We start from the raw sequence: 13,449 nt of genomic DNA on the forward strand, positions 1-13,449 counted from the left end.
TAGCAGTCAGAATTTCACTGATGTGTGGCTTCAGACAGGTATGAGAATAAACCTCTCAGTGGCACATCATCCGAGTGTGTAGTGTGGACTCCATCTGGATCTTGATGTGAATAAACCGACTGAAATGAGAGAGTTATTTTTGTTTTTCCTTTTTAAGGTATTTTATTAAATGTAGTTGGTTTACAATGTTGTGTTAATTTCTGCCATACAGCAAAATGATTCTGCTTTATATATGTATTGTTGTTGTGCCACAGGACTTGTAGAATCTTAGTTTTAGTTCCTTGATCAAGGATTGAACTTGGGACCTCAGCAGTGAAACTGCAGTCTTGGGGGGCACAGTGGTAAAGAATCTGCCTGCTGATACAGGAGACAGACACAAAAGACGTGGGTTCGATCCCTAGGTTGGGAAGACTCCCTGGAGTAGGAAATGGCAACCCACTCCAGTATTCTTGCCTGGAAAAATTCCATGGACAGAAGAGCCTGGCAGGCTACAGTCCATGGGGTTGCAAAGAACTGGACATGACTGAGCAACTGAGCATGCACAACCACTGGCCTGCCAGGGATTTTCCTATATATTCTTTTTCATAGTCTTTTCCATATGGTTTATTATAGAATATCAAATATACTTCCCTGTTCTATACCGTATACAGAATGCTATTTACCCATTCTATTTATAGTAGTTTGCATCTGTGAATCCCAAACTCCCAATCGACTCTCCTCGACTCCCCTGAGATAAGAGCTGAGATAGAAGAATTGAACATGAACTATTAGATAATATTAGGAAAGCATTGTTAATTTTGGTAAGCAAGTTAATGACACTGTTATGTTAAAAATAACATAAAAATTCCCCAGTGGTCCAGTGGTTAGGATTCCATGCTCGTAATGCAGGGGTGTGGGTTCCATCCCTGGTAGGGGAACTAAGATCCCACATGCCACACAATGCAGCCCCGCCCCCGCAAAAAAAAAAAGGGCTTAGGAACAAATTTAACAATAAAAGTACAAGACCTGCACACAGGCACACTGAAAACTATGAAATTCTACAAAAAGAAACTAAAGATTAACTAGATGCCTGGGATGGGATGGGGGAGGGATAGACTGGGAGTTTGGAGTTAGTAGATGCAAACTATTACACATAGAATGGATTAACAACAAGGTCCTACTGCATAGCACAGGCAACTATACTCGATATCCTGGGAATTAACCATGCTGCTGCTGCTGCTGCTGAGTCGCTTCAGTCATGGCCGACTCTGTGCGACCCCACAGACGGCAGCCCACCAGGCTCCTCCATCCCTGGGACTCTCCAGGCAAGAACACTGGAGTGGGTTGCCATTTCCTTCTCCAATGCGTGAAAGTGAAAAGTGAAAGTGAAGTCATGTCCAGCTGTTAGCGACCCCATGGACTGCAGCCTACCGGGCTCCTCCATCCATGGGATTTTTGGGCAAGGGTACTGGAGTGGGGTGCCATTGCCTTCTCCGAGAATTAACCATAGTGGAAAAGAATATTATAAAGATTGTATATATGTATACAACTCAGTCTAAGAGTCCCTGCTTCCACTACAGGGAGCACAGGTTCAATCCCTGGTCAAGGAACTAAGATCCAGTGTGCCATGTGGCTTGGTTAAAAAAAAAAAAAAAAAAACCTTTAAATAAAAAAACAAATACATGCATAGAAATCTCATGTTTTGGGTTGAAAAACTTAATATTGTTAAAATGGCAACTGTCCCCAAATTGCTCTATAGATACAGTGTAATGGAGCTTCCCAGGTGGCTCAGTGGTAAAGAATCCACCTGCCAATGCAACAGACACGGGTTGATCCCTGCACTGGGAAGATCCTCTGGAGAAGGAAATAACCCACTCCAGTATTCTTGCCTGGTAAATAGCATGGACAGAGGAGCCTGGTGGGGCTATAGTCCATGGGGTCGCAAAAGAGTTGGACACGACTCAGCGACTAAACAACAATCCCTGTCAGTAAGTGCTTTTGTAGAAACTGAAAACAGATTTTAAGATTTATATGGAAATTCAAAGGACCTCAAATAGCCAAAACAATTTTGAAAAGAATAAAGTTGACAACCTACACTGCCAGGTTTCAAAACTTACTACAAAGCTATGGTTATCAAGAGGTTGTGACATATAGGTTACAAAACAGAATTGAGTCTATAAATAAAGCCTTAAGTTTATGGTGAATAAAATTTCAACAAAGGTGTCAAGACAGTTCAGTGGCTGAAAACTATTAGTCTTTTCAACTCTTAACTCAGTTATACACAAACATTAATTCAAGATAGAGTGTAGACTTAAATGGAAGCTGAGATTATACATATAATAGAAGAAACTATAGGAGAAAACCTTCACAGTTTTAGCTTTGGCAAAGAGTTCTGAGACACAGCATCAAAAGCATGAGCCATGAAAAAAAACTGATGTTAGAATTCACTAAAGGGTTGCCCTGCAAATGATGTCATTAAGAAAAACAATGTTGGGCTTCCCTGGTGGTCCAGTGGTTAAGAATCCACTCCGCAATGCAAGGAACAATAGTTCTATGCCTGGGCAGAGAAGATCCCACATGTCACGGAGCAACTAAGCCAGTCTGCCACAACTACTGAGCTCACGAGCTGCAACTACTGAAGCCCTCGTGCCTAGAGCCCATGCCCCCCAACAAGAGAAGCCATTGCAGTGAGAAGCCTGTGCACAACCAGAGCAGCTCACACTCGCCACAAGTAGAGAAAGCCCGGGTGCAGCAACCAAGACCCACCACAGACAAAAATAATAAAAATTAAATAAATAAATATCTTAAAAACAAAACATAATGAAAAACAATGTCAAGTAACAAAGATACATCTGACAAAGGACTCCTATCCAGGACCCATTAGTGGTCTTGCAACTGAATAGAACAATCCAATTTTTAAATGGACAAAAAACTTCAATAGATGTTGTACCAAAGAAGACTCTTCATTGAGGAAATGCAAATCAAAGCCACAAACATCATGTCCCACCCACTAGGACAGCTTTAATCAAAAACATAGACAATGCCAAGTGTTAACAAGGGTGTGCCCAACTGGAACTTTTCCACATTGCTGTCGGGATTGTAAAATGGTACCTTCCTACCTTGGAAAAGGGCTTTCCAGTTGGCACTAGGAGTAAAGAACCCGCTTGCCAATGCAGGAGACATAAGGGCACAGGTTCAATCCCTGGGTTGGGAAGATCCCCTGGAAGAGGGCCTGGCAACCCACTCAGGTATTGTTGATTGGAGAATCCCATGGACAGAGGAGCCTGGTGGGCTATATAGTCCATAGGGTCACAAAGAGTTGGACACAACTGAAGTGACTTAGCACCCATGCACACACCTTGTAAAACATGGGGAAATCCACTCTTGGCAATCTACCCAAGATAACAAACAAACCAAACATTCATGCGAAAACAAATGCAAATGTTCATAACAGACAAAAAGGAAACCAAAAGTGCATCAACTGACAAGTGAATACAAAACAAAATATGCTATACTTATACAAAAACAGGACAAAGCGCACACTCTACACTACAGACGGACTGCAAAACCTTGGGTGAAATCACAAGACACTAGAAGGCTATGTCAGCCGAGCGTATGCTCCTCGGTTTTTGTCTCGTCACAACAAAGATTTGGCGTGATGGACATTAAAGCCCCCTCGGCGTGTCACAGCTCTCGGGTCTTGGACAGACCGTGTTATAGCTCATAGACAAATCAGTGTTACAGCTCTATTTTATTTAGAAGCCAGCACGGGGGTTGGGGGATGGGGGGGCGGGGCAGGGGTAGAGAAAGAGAGTAGGCACGCCGCGAGGGAGAGAGCGAGCAGCCCTTTGGCTCCTCTTTTTATCTGTTTTTTCCTTCCCCCTGGGCCTGCCCTATGCAAATTGCGCTTAGTCAGGAGTGCTGTTCTACCTGAAGTCCTCACTCTGGTCCTCGGACCTTCCTTTGACCTTCTTCTTCTGTTCTATTTTTGCGGGCTTTTTTAGCCGCCGCCATTTTGGACTCCTTTTCCCTGTTCTACCTGTCTTACAGTTATATATTGTGTGATTCCACCAACATGAACAGTCCAGGAAAGACAAATGTACAGATGCAAAAAGCAGGACAGTGGTTGCCAGAGGCTGCGGGGAAAGAGGGCTTAGAGTAGGTGTCAGCTACAAATAGTGCAAGGGAAACTTTCTTGGCCTGAGGATTATGCCCTTCTACAAATTTCCTAAAAAATAATTGAATTGTCAACTTTGAACTGATGGATTTTGTAAATTCTACCTCAGTAAAGGTGACTTTCTATGTCATTAAATATTTTTATTTGAATAATGTAAAAAGTTTTAATTCATCACAGGGCTTTTAAATTAATACATTTTATTTATTACAGTGTAGATGCTCTGGGTCTGCTCAGTGATCTACTCTGCTTTTCAGATCCTTGTTATGAAAACGTGTGATACTGTGAAAATGGTGAAATAAATGTCCTTCTGTCTGGGACTTCCCTGGTGGTCCCTTGGCTATAAAACTCCTCACTCCCAATGCAAGGGGTCTGGGTTCAGTTCTTGGTCAGGGAACTAGATCCCACAAGCCACATCTAAAAGAACCTGAACACTGCAAGAAGATCAAAGATCCTGCAGGTCACAACTAAGACCCGTCGCAGCCAAATAAATGTATTTTTTTAAAGTCCTTGTAAGTAAATCTTTGCACACAGCCACTCTTCTTTCCTCAGAACACTGTTAAGGTTCAAGGTATCCTTTCACAGCCCTCCCCAGCCTGGGTGCTCTGGGTGTGGCCATGCCACGTCAGGTCACATCTCTTAAGATTCTTTGCTCATCTGACAAAAGGTTCAAAACAGTGTCATCCCTCTCCCCGCTAGAAGTGTGTCACATTCCAAAAGGGTCTAGCTCCTGCCAGTCCAACCTGCACCTTCAGAAAGGATGGAGGGCAGGGACTCAATGTCAGTACTGGGGGTTGTGCTGCCATCCAGAGACAGTTGTGGGAGACTCGAAGGACCAGTGACCCTGGTCCTTCAACAAGACACTGCAAGGAGCAGAGACGATGATCCTATTATGAAGATATGAGCACAACTAATGCCATGTACAAAGCTCTAACCAGAAGTAAAACAATTCAGTACAATCAAGGGAAATAATATTTAGATCTTTAGTGATAAATTTGTTGGATTTCCCTGGTGGTACAGTGGATAGGAATCCCCCTGCTAATGTAGGGGACACGGGAGCAATCCCTGGTGCAGGAAGATCCACATGCTGGGGAGAAACTAAAGCCTGCGTGATGCAAGTACTGCAGACCGTGCACCTACAGCCATGCTCCCTAACAAGAGAAGGCGCCACAGTGAGAAGCTCATGCGTCACAACGAAGAGAAGCCCCTGCCTGCCACTAGAGAAAGCCCACAAGCAGCAATGAAGACCCCGTGCAATCAAAACTAAATACAAATAATTAAAAAAACAGAATTTGTTAATTTTCTTGATTAGTATTCCAAGTACTTACTGCTCTATAAATTACTACAAAACTTGGTGTGAAACACACATTATGGTCACAATTCTGATGGTCGGGGAGTGAGATGACACAGGTTTGCCTCCTGCCACAAAGCAGGTCTTCTGGGTCTTCAGCCCCCACTTTCAGATTAAGAAAAGCCACACCCCCAGACTCATCCTCACCTGAGTCCTGACCAGAAACCATGATGGGATGAGACTTTGAGGGGTCCTGGGAGGCAGTGTGTGGTAGAAGGCCACACATCATCCTATGCTCCTCTTCGCATTGAGAGGTGGAATCTAATCTGTTATGAAGTGATTTCTGTTATGATTCCTACTCACCTTGTGTGAAACTCGTGGGATTTAAGCTATATGAAGATATGTTAAGTAGTTAAAAATGGAGTCACACTGGCCAATGTGAACTTCCATGTTAGTTGTTTTGAAATGTCTGCTGTAGCACTGTATTTTAAGTGATAAACTAGGAGTATTACTTTAGATAAGAAGCTTGAAGGATGATGTTTGTCACTCAAAGAAAAAGAACTGTTAAGAGTCAAGACCCCTCCCCCTAGGGTTAACTGCTGCTCCTTAAGAGACCACTATGCCCAGTGACTGAAAACTCTTCCCTGGAGGAACCTACTCCACATTGTTGAGAGCTGTTCCAGCTATTTCGGACACTGCCAGAGGCCCTGCTGGAGCAGAAGGCAACTTCCCATTCATGTTTGTCTGGAGCCCTACTGCCCCGGGACCAAAGACGCTGCTCATGCTGAGAGGCCTCCTTCTCAAGCTTCTCCCTGAAGTGGTTCATTACCCCCTTGTCTTTGCTTTGTAATTGTGTGTAGTAAACTGAGTGATTTGTCAACTGAATGTTGGCTACTGTTTTATATATCTCTATTCCTAATTCTCACCTGCTCTTACTGCTGGGCCCTGCCCTTCCTTCAGGCATAGAAAACAGGTTTTTTGGAACATTTGTTTTTGAAGTTCCAGTGGCCAACATTCCGCAGGAGCCATATGGGAAGTCCTTGGGTCAACAGCCCAGGCTGAGCGCTATGCAACATGGTCATCTTTTTGTTGTTGTTTTCATTTTATCACCTCAAGCAGCATATGGGATCTTAGTTCCCTGACCAGGAATTGAACCTGTTCCCCCTGCATTGGCAGCTCAGAATCTTAACCACTGGACCACCAGGGAAGTTCTGGAGTGGTTTGTTACATAGTGGTTTGTTACATACATGGCATGATGGTACCACAGTTATTAACTCCCAAAGGACCTTTGTACTTAGAATATTGTGTGTAGAAATATTTATGGTGAAGTGACATTGAGGTTTGCTTCAGACTTACTCCATGTCGTACGGAGATGAGGGCACACCTGGCACAGGGCTGGAGGTAAGCTAGAGGGCACCTGTAGACGCTGATGGCAGAAACTCTGGGCTTCATATTCCCATTCTTTCTGCCTCCATCCATGTGGTGGGCCACCTCCAAGATGGCTGAATGGCCCAGCTCGTCTCCTTGTCCTCATGTCCCCATGCTCCCCTCCAGCCCTGTATTGAGGAAGCTCCACATGCCCAGCACAAGAGTAGAAACAAGGGCACCTCTCATACTAGGTTGTGAGGGGCACTGTGGCTTTGTTTTGGGCACTTACTGTTTCCCTGGCTTGAATTCTCTTTCTGAGGCCTCACGTGGGGAAAGCCAGCTGCCTTACAGAGAAGCCAGAAGCTGTGGGCAGCAGGGAACTAAATCCTCCAGCCAACAGCCTGTGAGGATCAGAGCCTCCTGCCCACAGCACGTGCATGAGCTTGGAATTCCTGCAGATCCTGAAACCAGGGCCCTGGCTCACAGTTCAACCACAACCTCACTAGACTGCAGCCAGAACCACCCAGCGGAGCTCTCCCTGATCCTTGGTAAAGACAGTGTATGTTGGTCGTTTTAAGCTGCTAAATTCCAGGGTTATGTTTTTACACAGCAATAGGTGACAGAGTTTGATAGTTTCAAAAAGCGCTTGGGTTGTCGAAAAACAGACTTTTGCTCAGTCAGCGATTCTGCAGTGTAGCACGACGCAGGACGAGTGCGGCCGGGTCTAGCGGCACGGTTTTCAGGTGCGCCAACAGGAAGCCTCAAAAGCGCGTATGGAATAAATACAATATTGGAATGCTCTGCCTTTGGCCAACTAAACTTTCTACATTTTAAGCTGACCATGTGACTCTTAGTTACAGAAAACTCGCAAATATTCCCCCAAACTTAAGACATTTCCAAAAGATATCAAGGTCAGTATTTCACATTAGGTTCTGTGACCTAAAATGCCCCCACCACACGCAATCCAGGGGTGTGTGATGACTTCGTTGTGAAGCATTTGAGGTCTTGCACTCCGCGAGGAGGAGGTGAAGGAAGGAGAGTTGCATGCTAGACCGGCGTTGGCAGCGCAGGCTCCGCCAGGCTGGTTACAAATTATAGGCCCTGCTTGGGGCTGCAAAATGCTCGCTGGCTGAACGCGTGGGCATGTGTCCGACAGTCGCCACGCCTGGTGGCGTCTGGGCTAGGAGCTCCCAAAAGGGCGACGGCATGCTGACTTGGTCTGGAAGGGGAAAGGCCTGGAGAGAGCCATTTGGACACCCGTGGATGAACGTCCGACGATAACTTCCGGGAGGGCGAACAGCGGCGAGTGGGCGCGAAGGCCGCCTAAGGCCGGACAGCTGCCACTCGCTGACCCCGGCTCCTTGATGGGACCGGCTGTGCCGGCTCGTCCCCGCGGCGTGATGGCAGTGTGCCCTCGGAAGGAGAGATGCCCGCTGACGGAGACGCGCCCGTAACACAAGCGCGTCCCAGCACCTCGCACACCGTCTCACTTCCCCGCCCCTTCAGCTTGCCGGCTGACTTCCTGGGGATACCCGGGACTAAGAGAAGCCTATGGCAAAGGGCACAGGAGCCCCAACCGGTAAGTCCCCTCTGCCGCGCTGCCCAAACGGACGCGCCCACGAGGCCGGCCCGCAAGATGGCGGCGGCGCGCTGCCCGCAGCTCCTCGCACATGCGCTATCCGCGGCCCGCCCAGCGCGAGCGGAAGTCGCGTGACCCCGGAAGTGGCCGGCAGGGCGCGCGCGGGCGGGGCAGCGACGTTCGTCATTCTGTGCGGGAGGGAGCGCGAGAGCGGCGCGGACGATCCTCCGGTGAGTGCGGGCGGCGGGGCCAGCGAGCGCGGTGGGCACGGCGGGCGAAGCGGCCGCGGGGAAGGAGGCCGGGGCCGCGCCTTTGTTCTCGCTTCCCGCCCCGCCCGCCAGTCCTGCTGGGGGAATCTGCGCAGGGCGGGGGCGGCATTGACAGCGGGCGGCGCCCCGGGCGCAGGGCGGGCCCACGTGCAATCGGGGGCGCGGGGATCTGGAGGCGGGGGCGCGTGTGCCGGGGGCGGGAGCCGGGGTCTGTGCAGACCTCCTTTGTGGTCTCTGCTAGTACTCGGCAGACCCCTCCTCGCTAGTGTGCGCGGATAGGGGCCAGGCGGGACGCCTCCTCCCCTGGGAGGTGAGGTCCCTGCGCCCCACCCTGCTTGCCGGGCCTCGCCTGGCCCAGATTGCAGGCCCTGCGGAAGTGCGGGCCTCGCCATCTCACTTAAATGATTTTGTCGCCTGCGGCCGCGCTTGGGTGACGTTAGGGCGTGAGCCTTCTAGAGGAATTCCAGAGGAAGCTGCAGGGAAGCTTGGAAAAACGAGCCGGCCCCACCCTGCCTGTGGCGGCCCGGCGGTTCCGGGTCCCCAGCGGCCCTTTTTAAGATAAGGTCCTCACGCACGTCCCGGCATTGGCTGTCTTTACTGGCAACCGGTGGCCCTGACCCACCTCCCACACCGCCGGGTCTAATCTGAGTTGGTTTCAGATACTCCTCAGGGATTCTACAGGGTGCGACGGTCATCCTTAGCGAAGGAAGTCCTGTGGCTGCCCCATCACTTCTCGCTTTGACACCACTGCTCTGGGCTCTTCTGGGGCCCGGGCGGAAGGAGGATCTTGAGACTACCCATCACATGGCTGTGCAGTTCCCAAATTCTAGGTCATAGACCCTCACAGTTAGAGATTGGTTTGTCGGACAGGTAGGGTCTTTTAGGCCATTTTAGGACTTACCTGTGGGACTTAGGCTAGCCCCGTCACCTGAGCTCTAGGGGAGCCCTGTGTTTGGGCTGGAGTGAGACATGACTGACCCATGTCCTGCACAAAGGCCTTGGTTTGTAGCTGGGGCGTTTTCGAAGGAACAGGATGGTCAGAGAGAACCCAGCAAAAGGGTTCCTTGAGGGGAGGGCCTGGGCAGCTCAGAACAGGAAGCAGCACTTGGTCCTGGTGCTTCCTGGTTGGACCCAGGTGCTGCTGCTTCCTGGGCAGCAGGGGAGCTGTGCCTGGTTTCCTCTGAGAGCAGGCTGCAGCTTTCATTTAGCTCTGGATGCTGGGGTGAGGTCCTGTGAGGTGGGCAGGGCGAGGAGGTGAGTGGCCGCTTTGGGCTTCAGGAGCCTGTGTCTGGGCCCTTTTTGAAGCTCTGGCCGTCACTGCCTTCCTGTTACAGAACGTGCACCTCCCCTTGGGCCCAGGTTGGGGGCTTGGCCACTTGCAGAGAGCTGTGCAGATCACCTGCAGGTCCTGCAGAAGGGCAGGCGGGGACACACTGTGGGTCCCTCCAGGCTGCCACAGCCCCTGCTACCCTGGTCACAGGTGTCTCACATCCAGCTAGAGGTGAGTATGGCTGAGCAGGAGCCCACAGCTGAGCAGTTGGCACAGATTGCGGCAGAGAACGAGGAGGACGAGCACTCAGTCAACTATAAGCCCCCGGCCCAGAAGAGCATTCAGGAGATCCAGGAGCTGGACAAGGACGACGAGAGTCTGCGCAAGTACAAGGAGGCCCTTCTGGGCCGTGTGGCTGTGTCTGCTGGTAAGTGGGCCCTGGTGGGGTGTGTGGACACCTGTTGCTTTTTTGCGTGTCTGCCACTATTTCCCCCACTGGCAGAGCTCTAACTTGCTGTCACTCTGCAGACCCCAATGTCCCCAATGTTGTGGTGACCCGACTAACCCTGGTGTGTAGTACTGCCCCGGGCCCCCTGGAGCTGGACCTGACAGGTGAGTGGCATCTCCAGGTTCCTGGCTGGGGCTGCCTGGCACCCTGCTGCTTCCCCTAAAAATAATTTGTTGAGGTGCTGGCACCCTCTTGTGGGGAGCCTAGGAAGTGCAACTTTTAATAAGGCTTTGGCTTTGGTATGGCCTGGGATTGGGGGGTGGGGTGTGTGTGGGTGTCTGGGTGTGTGGCCTGGGATGCCAAGGGGGGTGTGTGTATGTGTGTTTGGTGTGGTCTGGGATGCCAGGGTGTGTGTGTGTGTGTGTGTAGAGGGGCAGACAGAGCACCCCACCAGGGCCGGAGTGGCCTCCCTACCTGAACCTCCTAGTGTGGCATTCCTCTCAAACGCAGGTGATCTGGAGAGCTTCAAGAAGCAGTCCTTTGTGCTGAAGGAGGGTGTGGAATATCGGATAAAAATCTCCTTCCGGGTAAGGAGGAGGCTCAGGGGGGATGCTGGGGGCTCGGACTGGAGAGTCTGGCTGAGCCCCGCTTGGGTGCCTCCTTGCAGGTGAACCGAGAGATTGTGTCTGGCATGAAGTACATCCAGCACACGTACAGGAAAGGCGTGAAGAGTGAGTGAGGGTGGGCACCAGGGGGGAGGTGGCCACCCAGGGGCTCCAGGGGCGTCGGGAGGGAGCGAGGAAAGGCCCGGCTCAGCTCCCTGACGGACGCCCTCCCCGCACCCCGCAGTTGACAAGACCGACTACATGGTGGGGAGCTATGGGCCCCGGGCGGAGGAGTATGAGTTCCTGACCCCCATGGAGGAGGCGCCCAAGGGCATGCTGGCTCGAGGCAGCTACAACATCAAGTCCCGCTTCACAGACGACGACAGGACCGACCACCTGTCCTGGGAGTGGAATCTCACCATCAAGAAGGAGTGGAAGGACTGAGCCCCTGCCGGGAGGCGGGCAGGGCAGGCGGACGGAAGGACGGACGCGCCCCACCCCACCACCCCAACCCCCTGACCCCAAACCAAAGTGCTGACAGGGCCCGCCCACGCTGCCACCACTGCCCCTGGGCTGCCTCCTGGCTGGCCTGTCCCTCCTCTACCCTCCCAGCCCACTGGCCCCAGCCTCCTCGGTGGTCTAGTGTTGTTGCTGCTTCCGCCTGTGCTGTGGGGAGGGAGGCCTCGACCTCCCCTTCTGTATTCCTCGAGATTCCCCCACTGTCCTGACCCGACCTGAGTCCTTGGCACGGGAGTCAGGCATCGCAGTGGGGTTCAGGGTGCTCAGGTCCCCTGGGCCTTCTCTGTTACGTTACCTGGACTCCTGTCGCCCCCTTCCTGGTGGGGGTGGGGTGTACCGCATGGGGCCTCGTGGGGCCGGTTGTCCTCCAGCTTTCACTTCTCCCCGGTCAGCCCATCCATCACTGTCAGTAACGGTCTAACCATGATGCCTTAACATGTGGAACGTGTGCTGTGGGGGCGTCACTAACCTCTAACCCTGTGTCTGCATGAGCATGTGGTGTCTCCCTGCCCAGTCCCTACCCTGTCTGTGATCCCCGTGGCCCGGGAAGGCTTCTGGGATGTGCTGGTCCCTCGTCTGCCCTGGCCTGGCCAGGCCTGCGGGGACAGCTCCAGGGGCTTGGGAAAAGCCAAATTGCCAAAATTCAAAAGCGGCCTCCAGGGCCACCTGGGAGGCTGGGTGTCGTCACGCCTCTGCCTTCTTTGTCCCAGTGGGCAGTGCCTACAGCCCACGGCCCCAAGAGAGAGCCCTCGGCAGACAAAGCCAGTGGCCGAGCCTTACTTGTCCCTCCTGGCCCGCCGGCCTGGAGTCGTGTGCCTGGCCCGCCAGTATTTATTGCCTCCATATGTGCCGTCCTCTGGGCCCGCTGGTCTGCCCCTCTGCCCCCGGGCTCGGTGCCACCATCCCCAGCAGGCCCTCCCTGGACCCAGCCAGGACAACTGTGGGACCAAGCTTGCACCGCTGGAGCCATCCCCTCTGCCCCCACCCCACCCGACCCCACCCTCCCTGGTCAGGCCCGGGCCTAGAATGCACAGGCGCCTGTCCCTGCTTCTCCTTTTCTGACCGGGAAATAAACTTCCCCCTAAGGAGCCAGGGTGTCTGCTGCTCATCTCCTGGTGGGGAAGGGGAAATGGGGGCCCCGTTGCTCTGCTTCCCCGGGGCACCCGCAGGAGGGCCAGGGGCCAGGCGCAGTCACCACTGTCTGTGGCTGGTGAAGGAGAAGGGGGTTACAGCCCTTACTCAGACACATCAGCCCCCCAGGCTAGCGCTGTCCTTTTGGCTGGTGGGTTCTGCCGGGGAAAGGGGTCGGGGACAGTTGGGTCCAGTGGGGCATCCGGTGTCTAAAGTGACTCCTGCACACCGCTTGTGGGCCCTGTCTGAGCCTCTGAGAGGGAATGGTTCCAACCTCAAAAAAGGGGAACCATGCTGAAGACTTGGGAACAAATACAATGACTGGGTCCCAGGGAACCCAGGACAGGAACTCAGAGCTGGATGGGAGGATGGAGAAGTTGGCAGCAGGGCCAGTGGAGAGGGTGGCATGGAAGGCCAGAGGGCCAAAGGTGGGATTGCTGAGGCGGGGTGGATGGGAGGAGATGGGGACCCTCGCTGCAAGGAGGCATAGGAGAGTGCCTGGGGAGCCCTGAAGGACTGACTGCCGAGACACGCATGCACCGCTGCCAGTCCCGCTACTTGGCAGGGTCTCTTCAGGACCTTGGGGTGGCAGGGATGGTGCTGCCTCAGCAGCACCCCCAAGGGCACCCAGGAACTAAGACACCCCTTACCGACTGGACAAGGAGAGGGCATATACGAATCCCCAGTTCCATCCAGACAAAGTTGAGTCCATAAACCCCGTTTCATGGCTCTGGCAAAACTTTCAGGGTGAAATCTTCCTTTGTGCTCAGCTGGTGAGGAAAGTGTGTGCCACACCTAGGCTGCTGCTGTCTGTGT

The 13,449-nt window shown here is 52.3% G+C and overlaps 1 protein-coding gene across 2 annotated transcripts; it reads left to right on the plus strand.

The window, feature by feature from the left end:
• Window positions 1–8,517: 8,517 nt before the first annotated feature.
• Window positions 8,518–12,592, plus strand: ARHGDIA (Rho GDP dissociation inhibitor alpha). Of its 2 annotated transcripts, none has more exons than XM_027517926.1 (6): window positions 8,518–8,621; window positions 10,141–10,357; window positions 10,459–10,542; window positions 10,889–10,965; window positions 11,046–11,109; window positions 11,228–12,592. In XM_027517926.1, the coding sequence occupies exons 2-6, from the start codon at window positions 10,168–10,170 to the stop codon at window positions 11,425–11,427; spliced, it is 615 nt and encodes a 204-aa protein (XP_027373727.1). In that variant the 5' UTR covers window positions 8,518–8,621; window positions 10,141–10,167; the 3' UTR covers window positions 11,428–12,592. The 2 variants fall into 2 exon arrangements, with proteins under 2 accessions (XP_027373727.1, XP_027373726.1); XM_027517925.1 differs by having other exon boundaries at window positions 8,552–8,621; window positions 9,995–10,357.
• The last annotated feature ends 857 nt before the right edge of the window (window positions 12,593–13,449 follow it).

The sequence above is a fragment of the Bos indicus x Bos taurus genome, chromosome 19 (genome assembly GCF_003369695.1).
Source record: "Bos indicus x Bos taurus breed Angus x Brahman F1 hybrid chromosome 19, Bos_hybrid_MaternalHap_v2.0, whole genome shotgun sequence".
NCBI classification, from domain to species: Eukaryota; Metazoa; Chordata; class Mammalia; order Artiodactyla; family Bovidae; genus Bos; species Bos indicus x Bos taurus.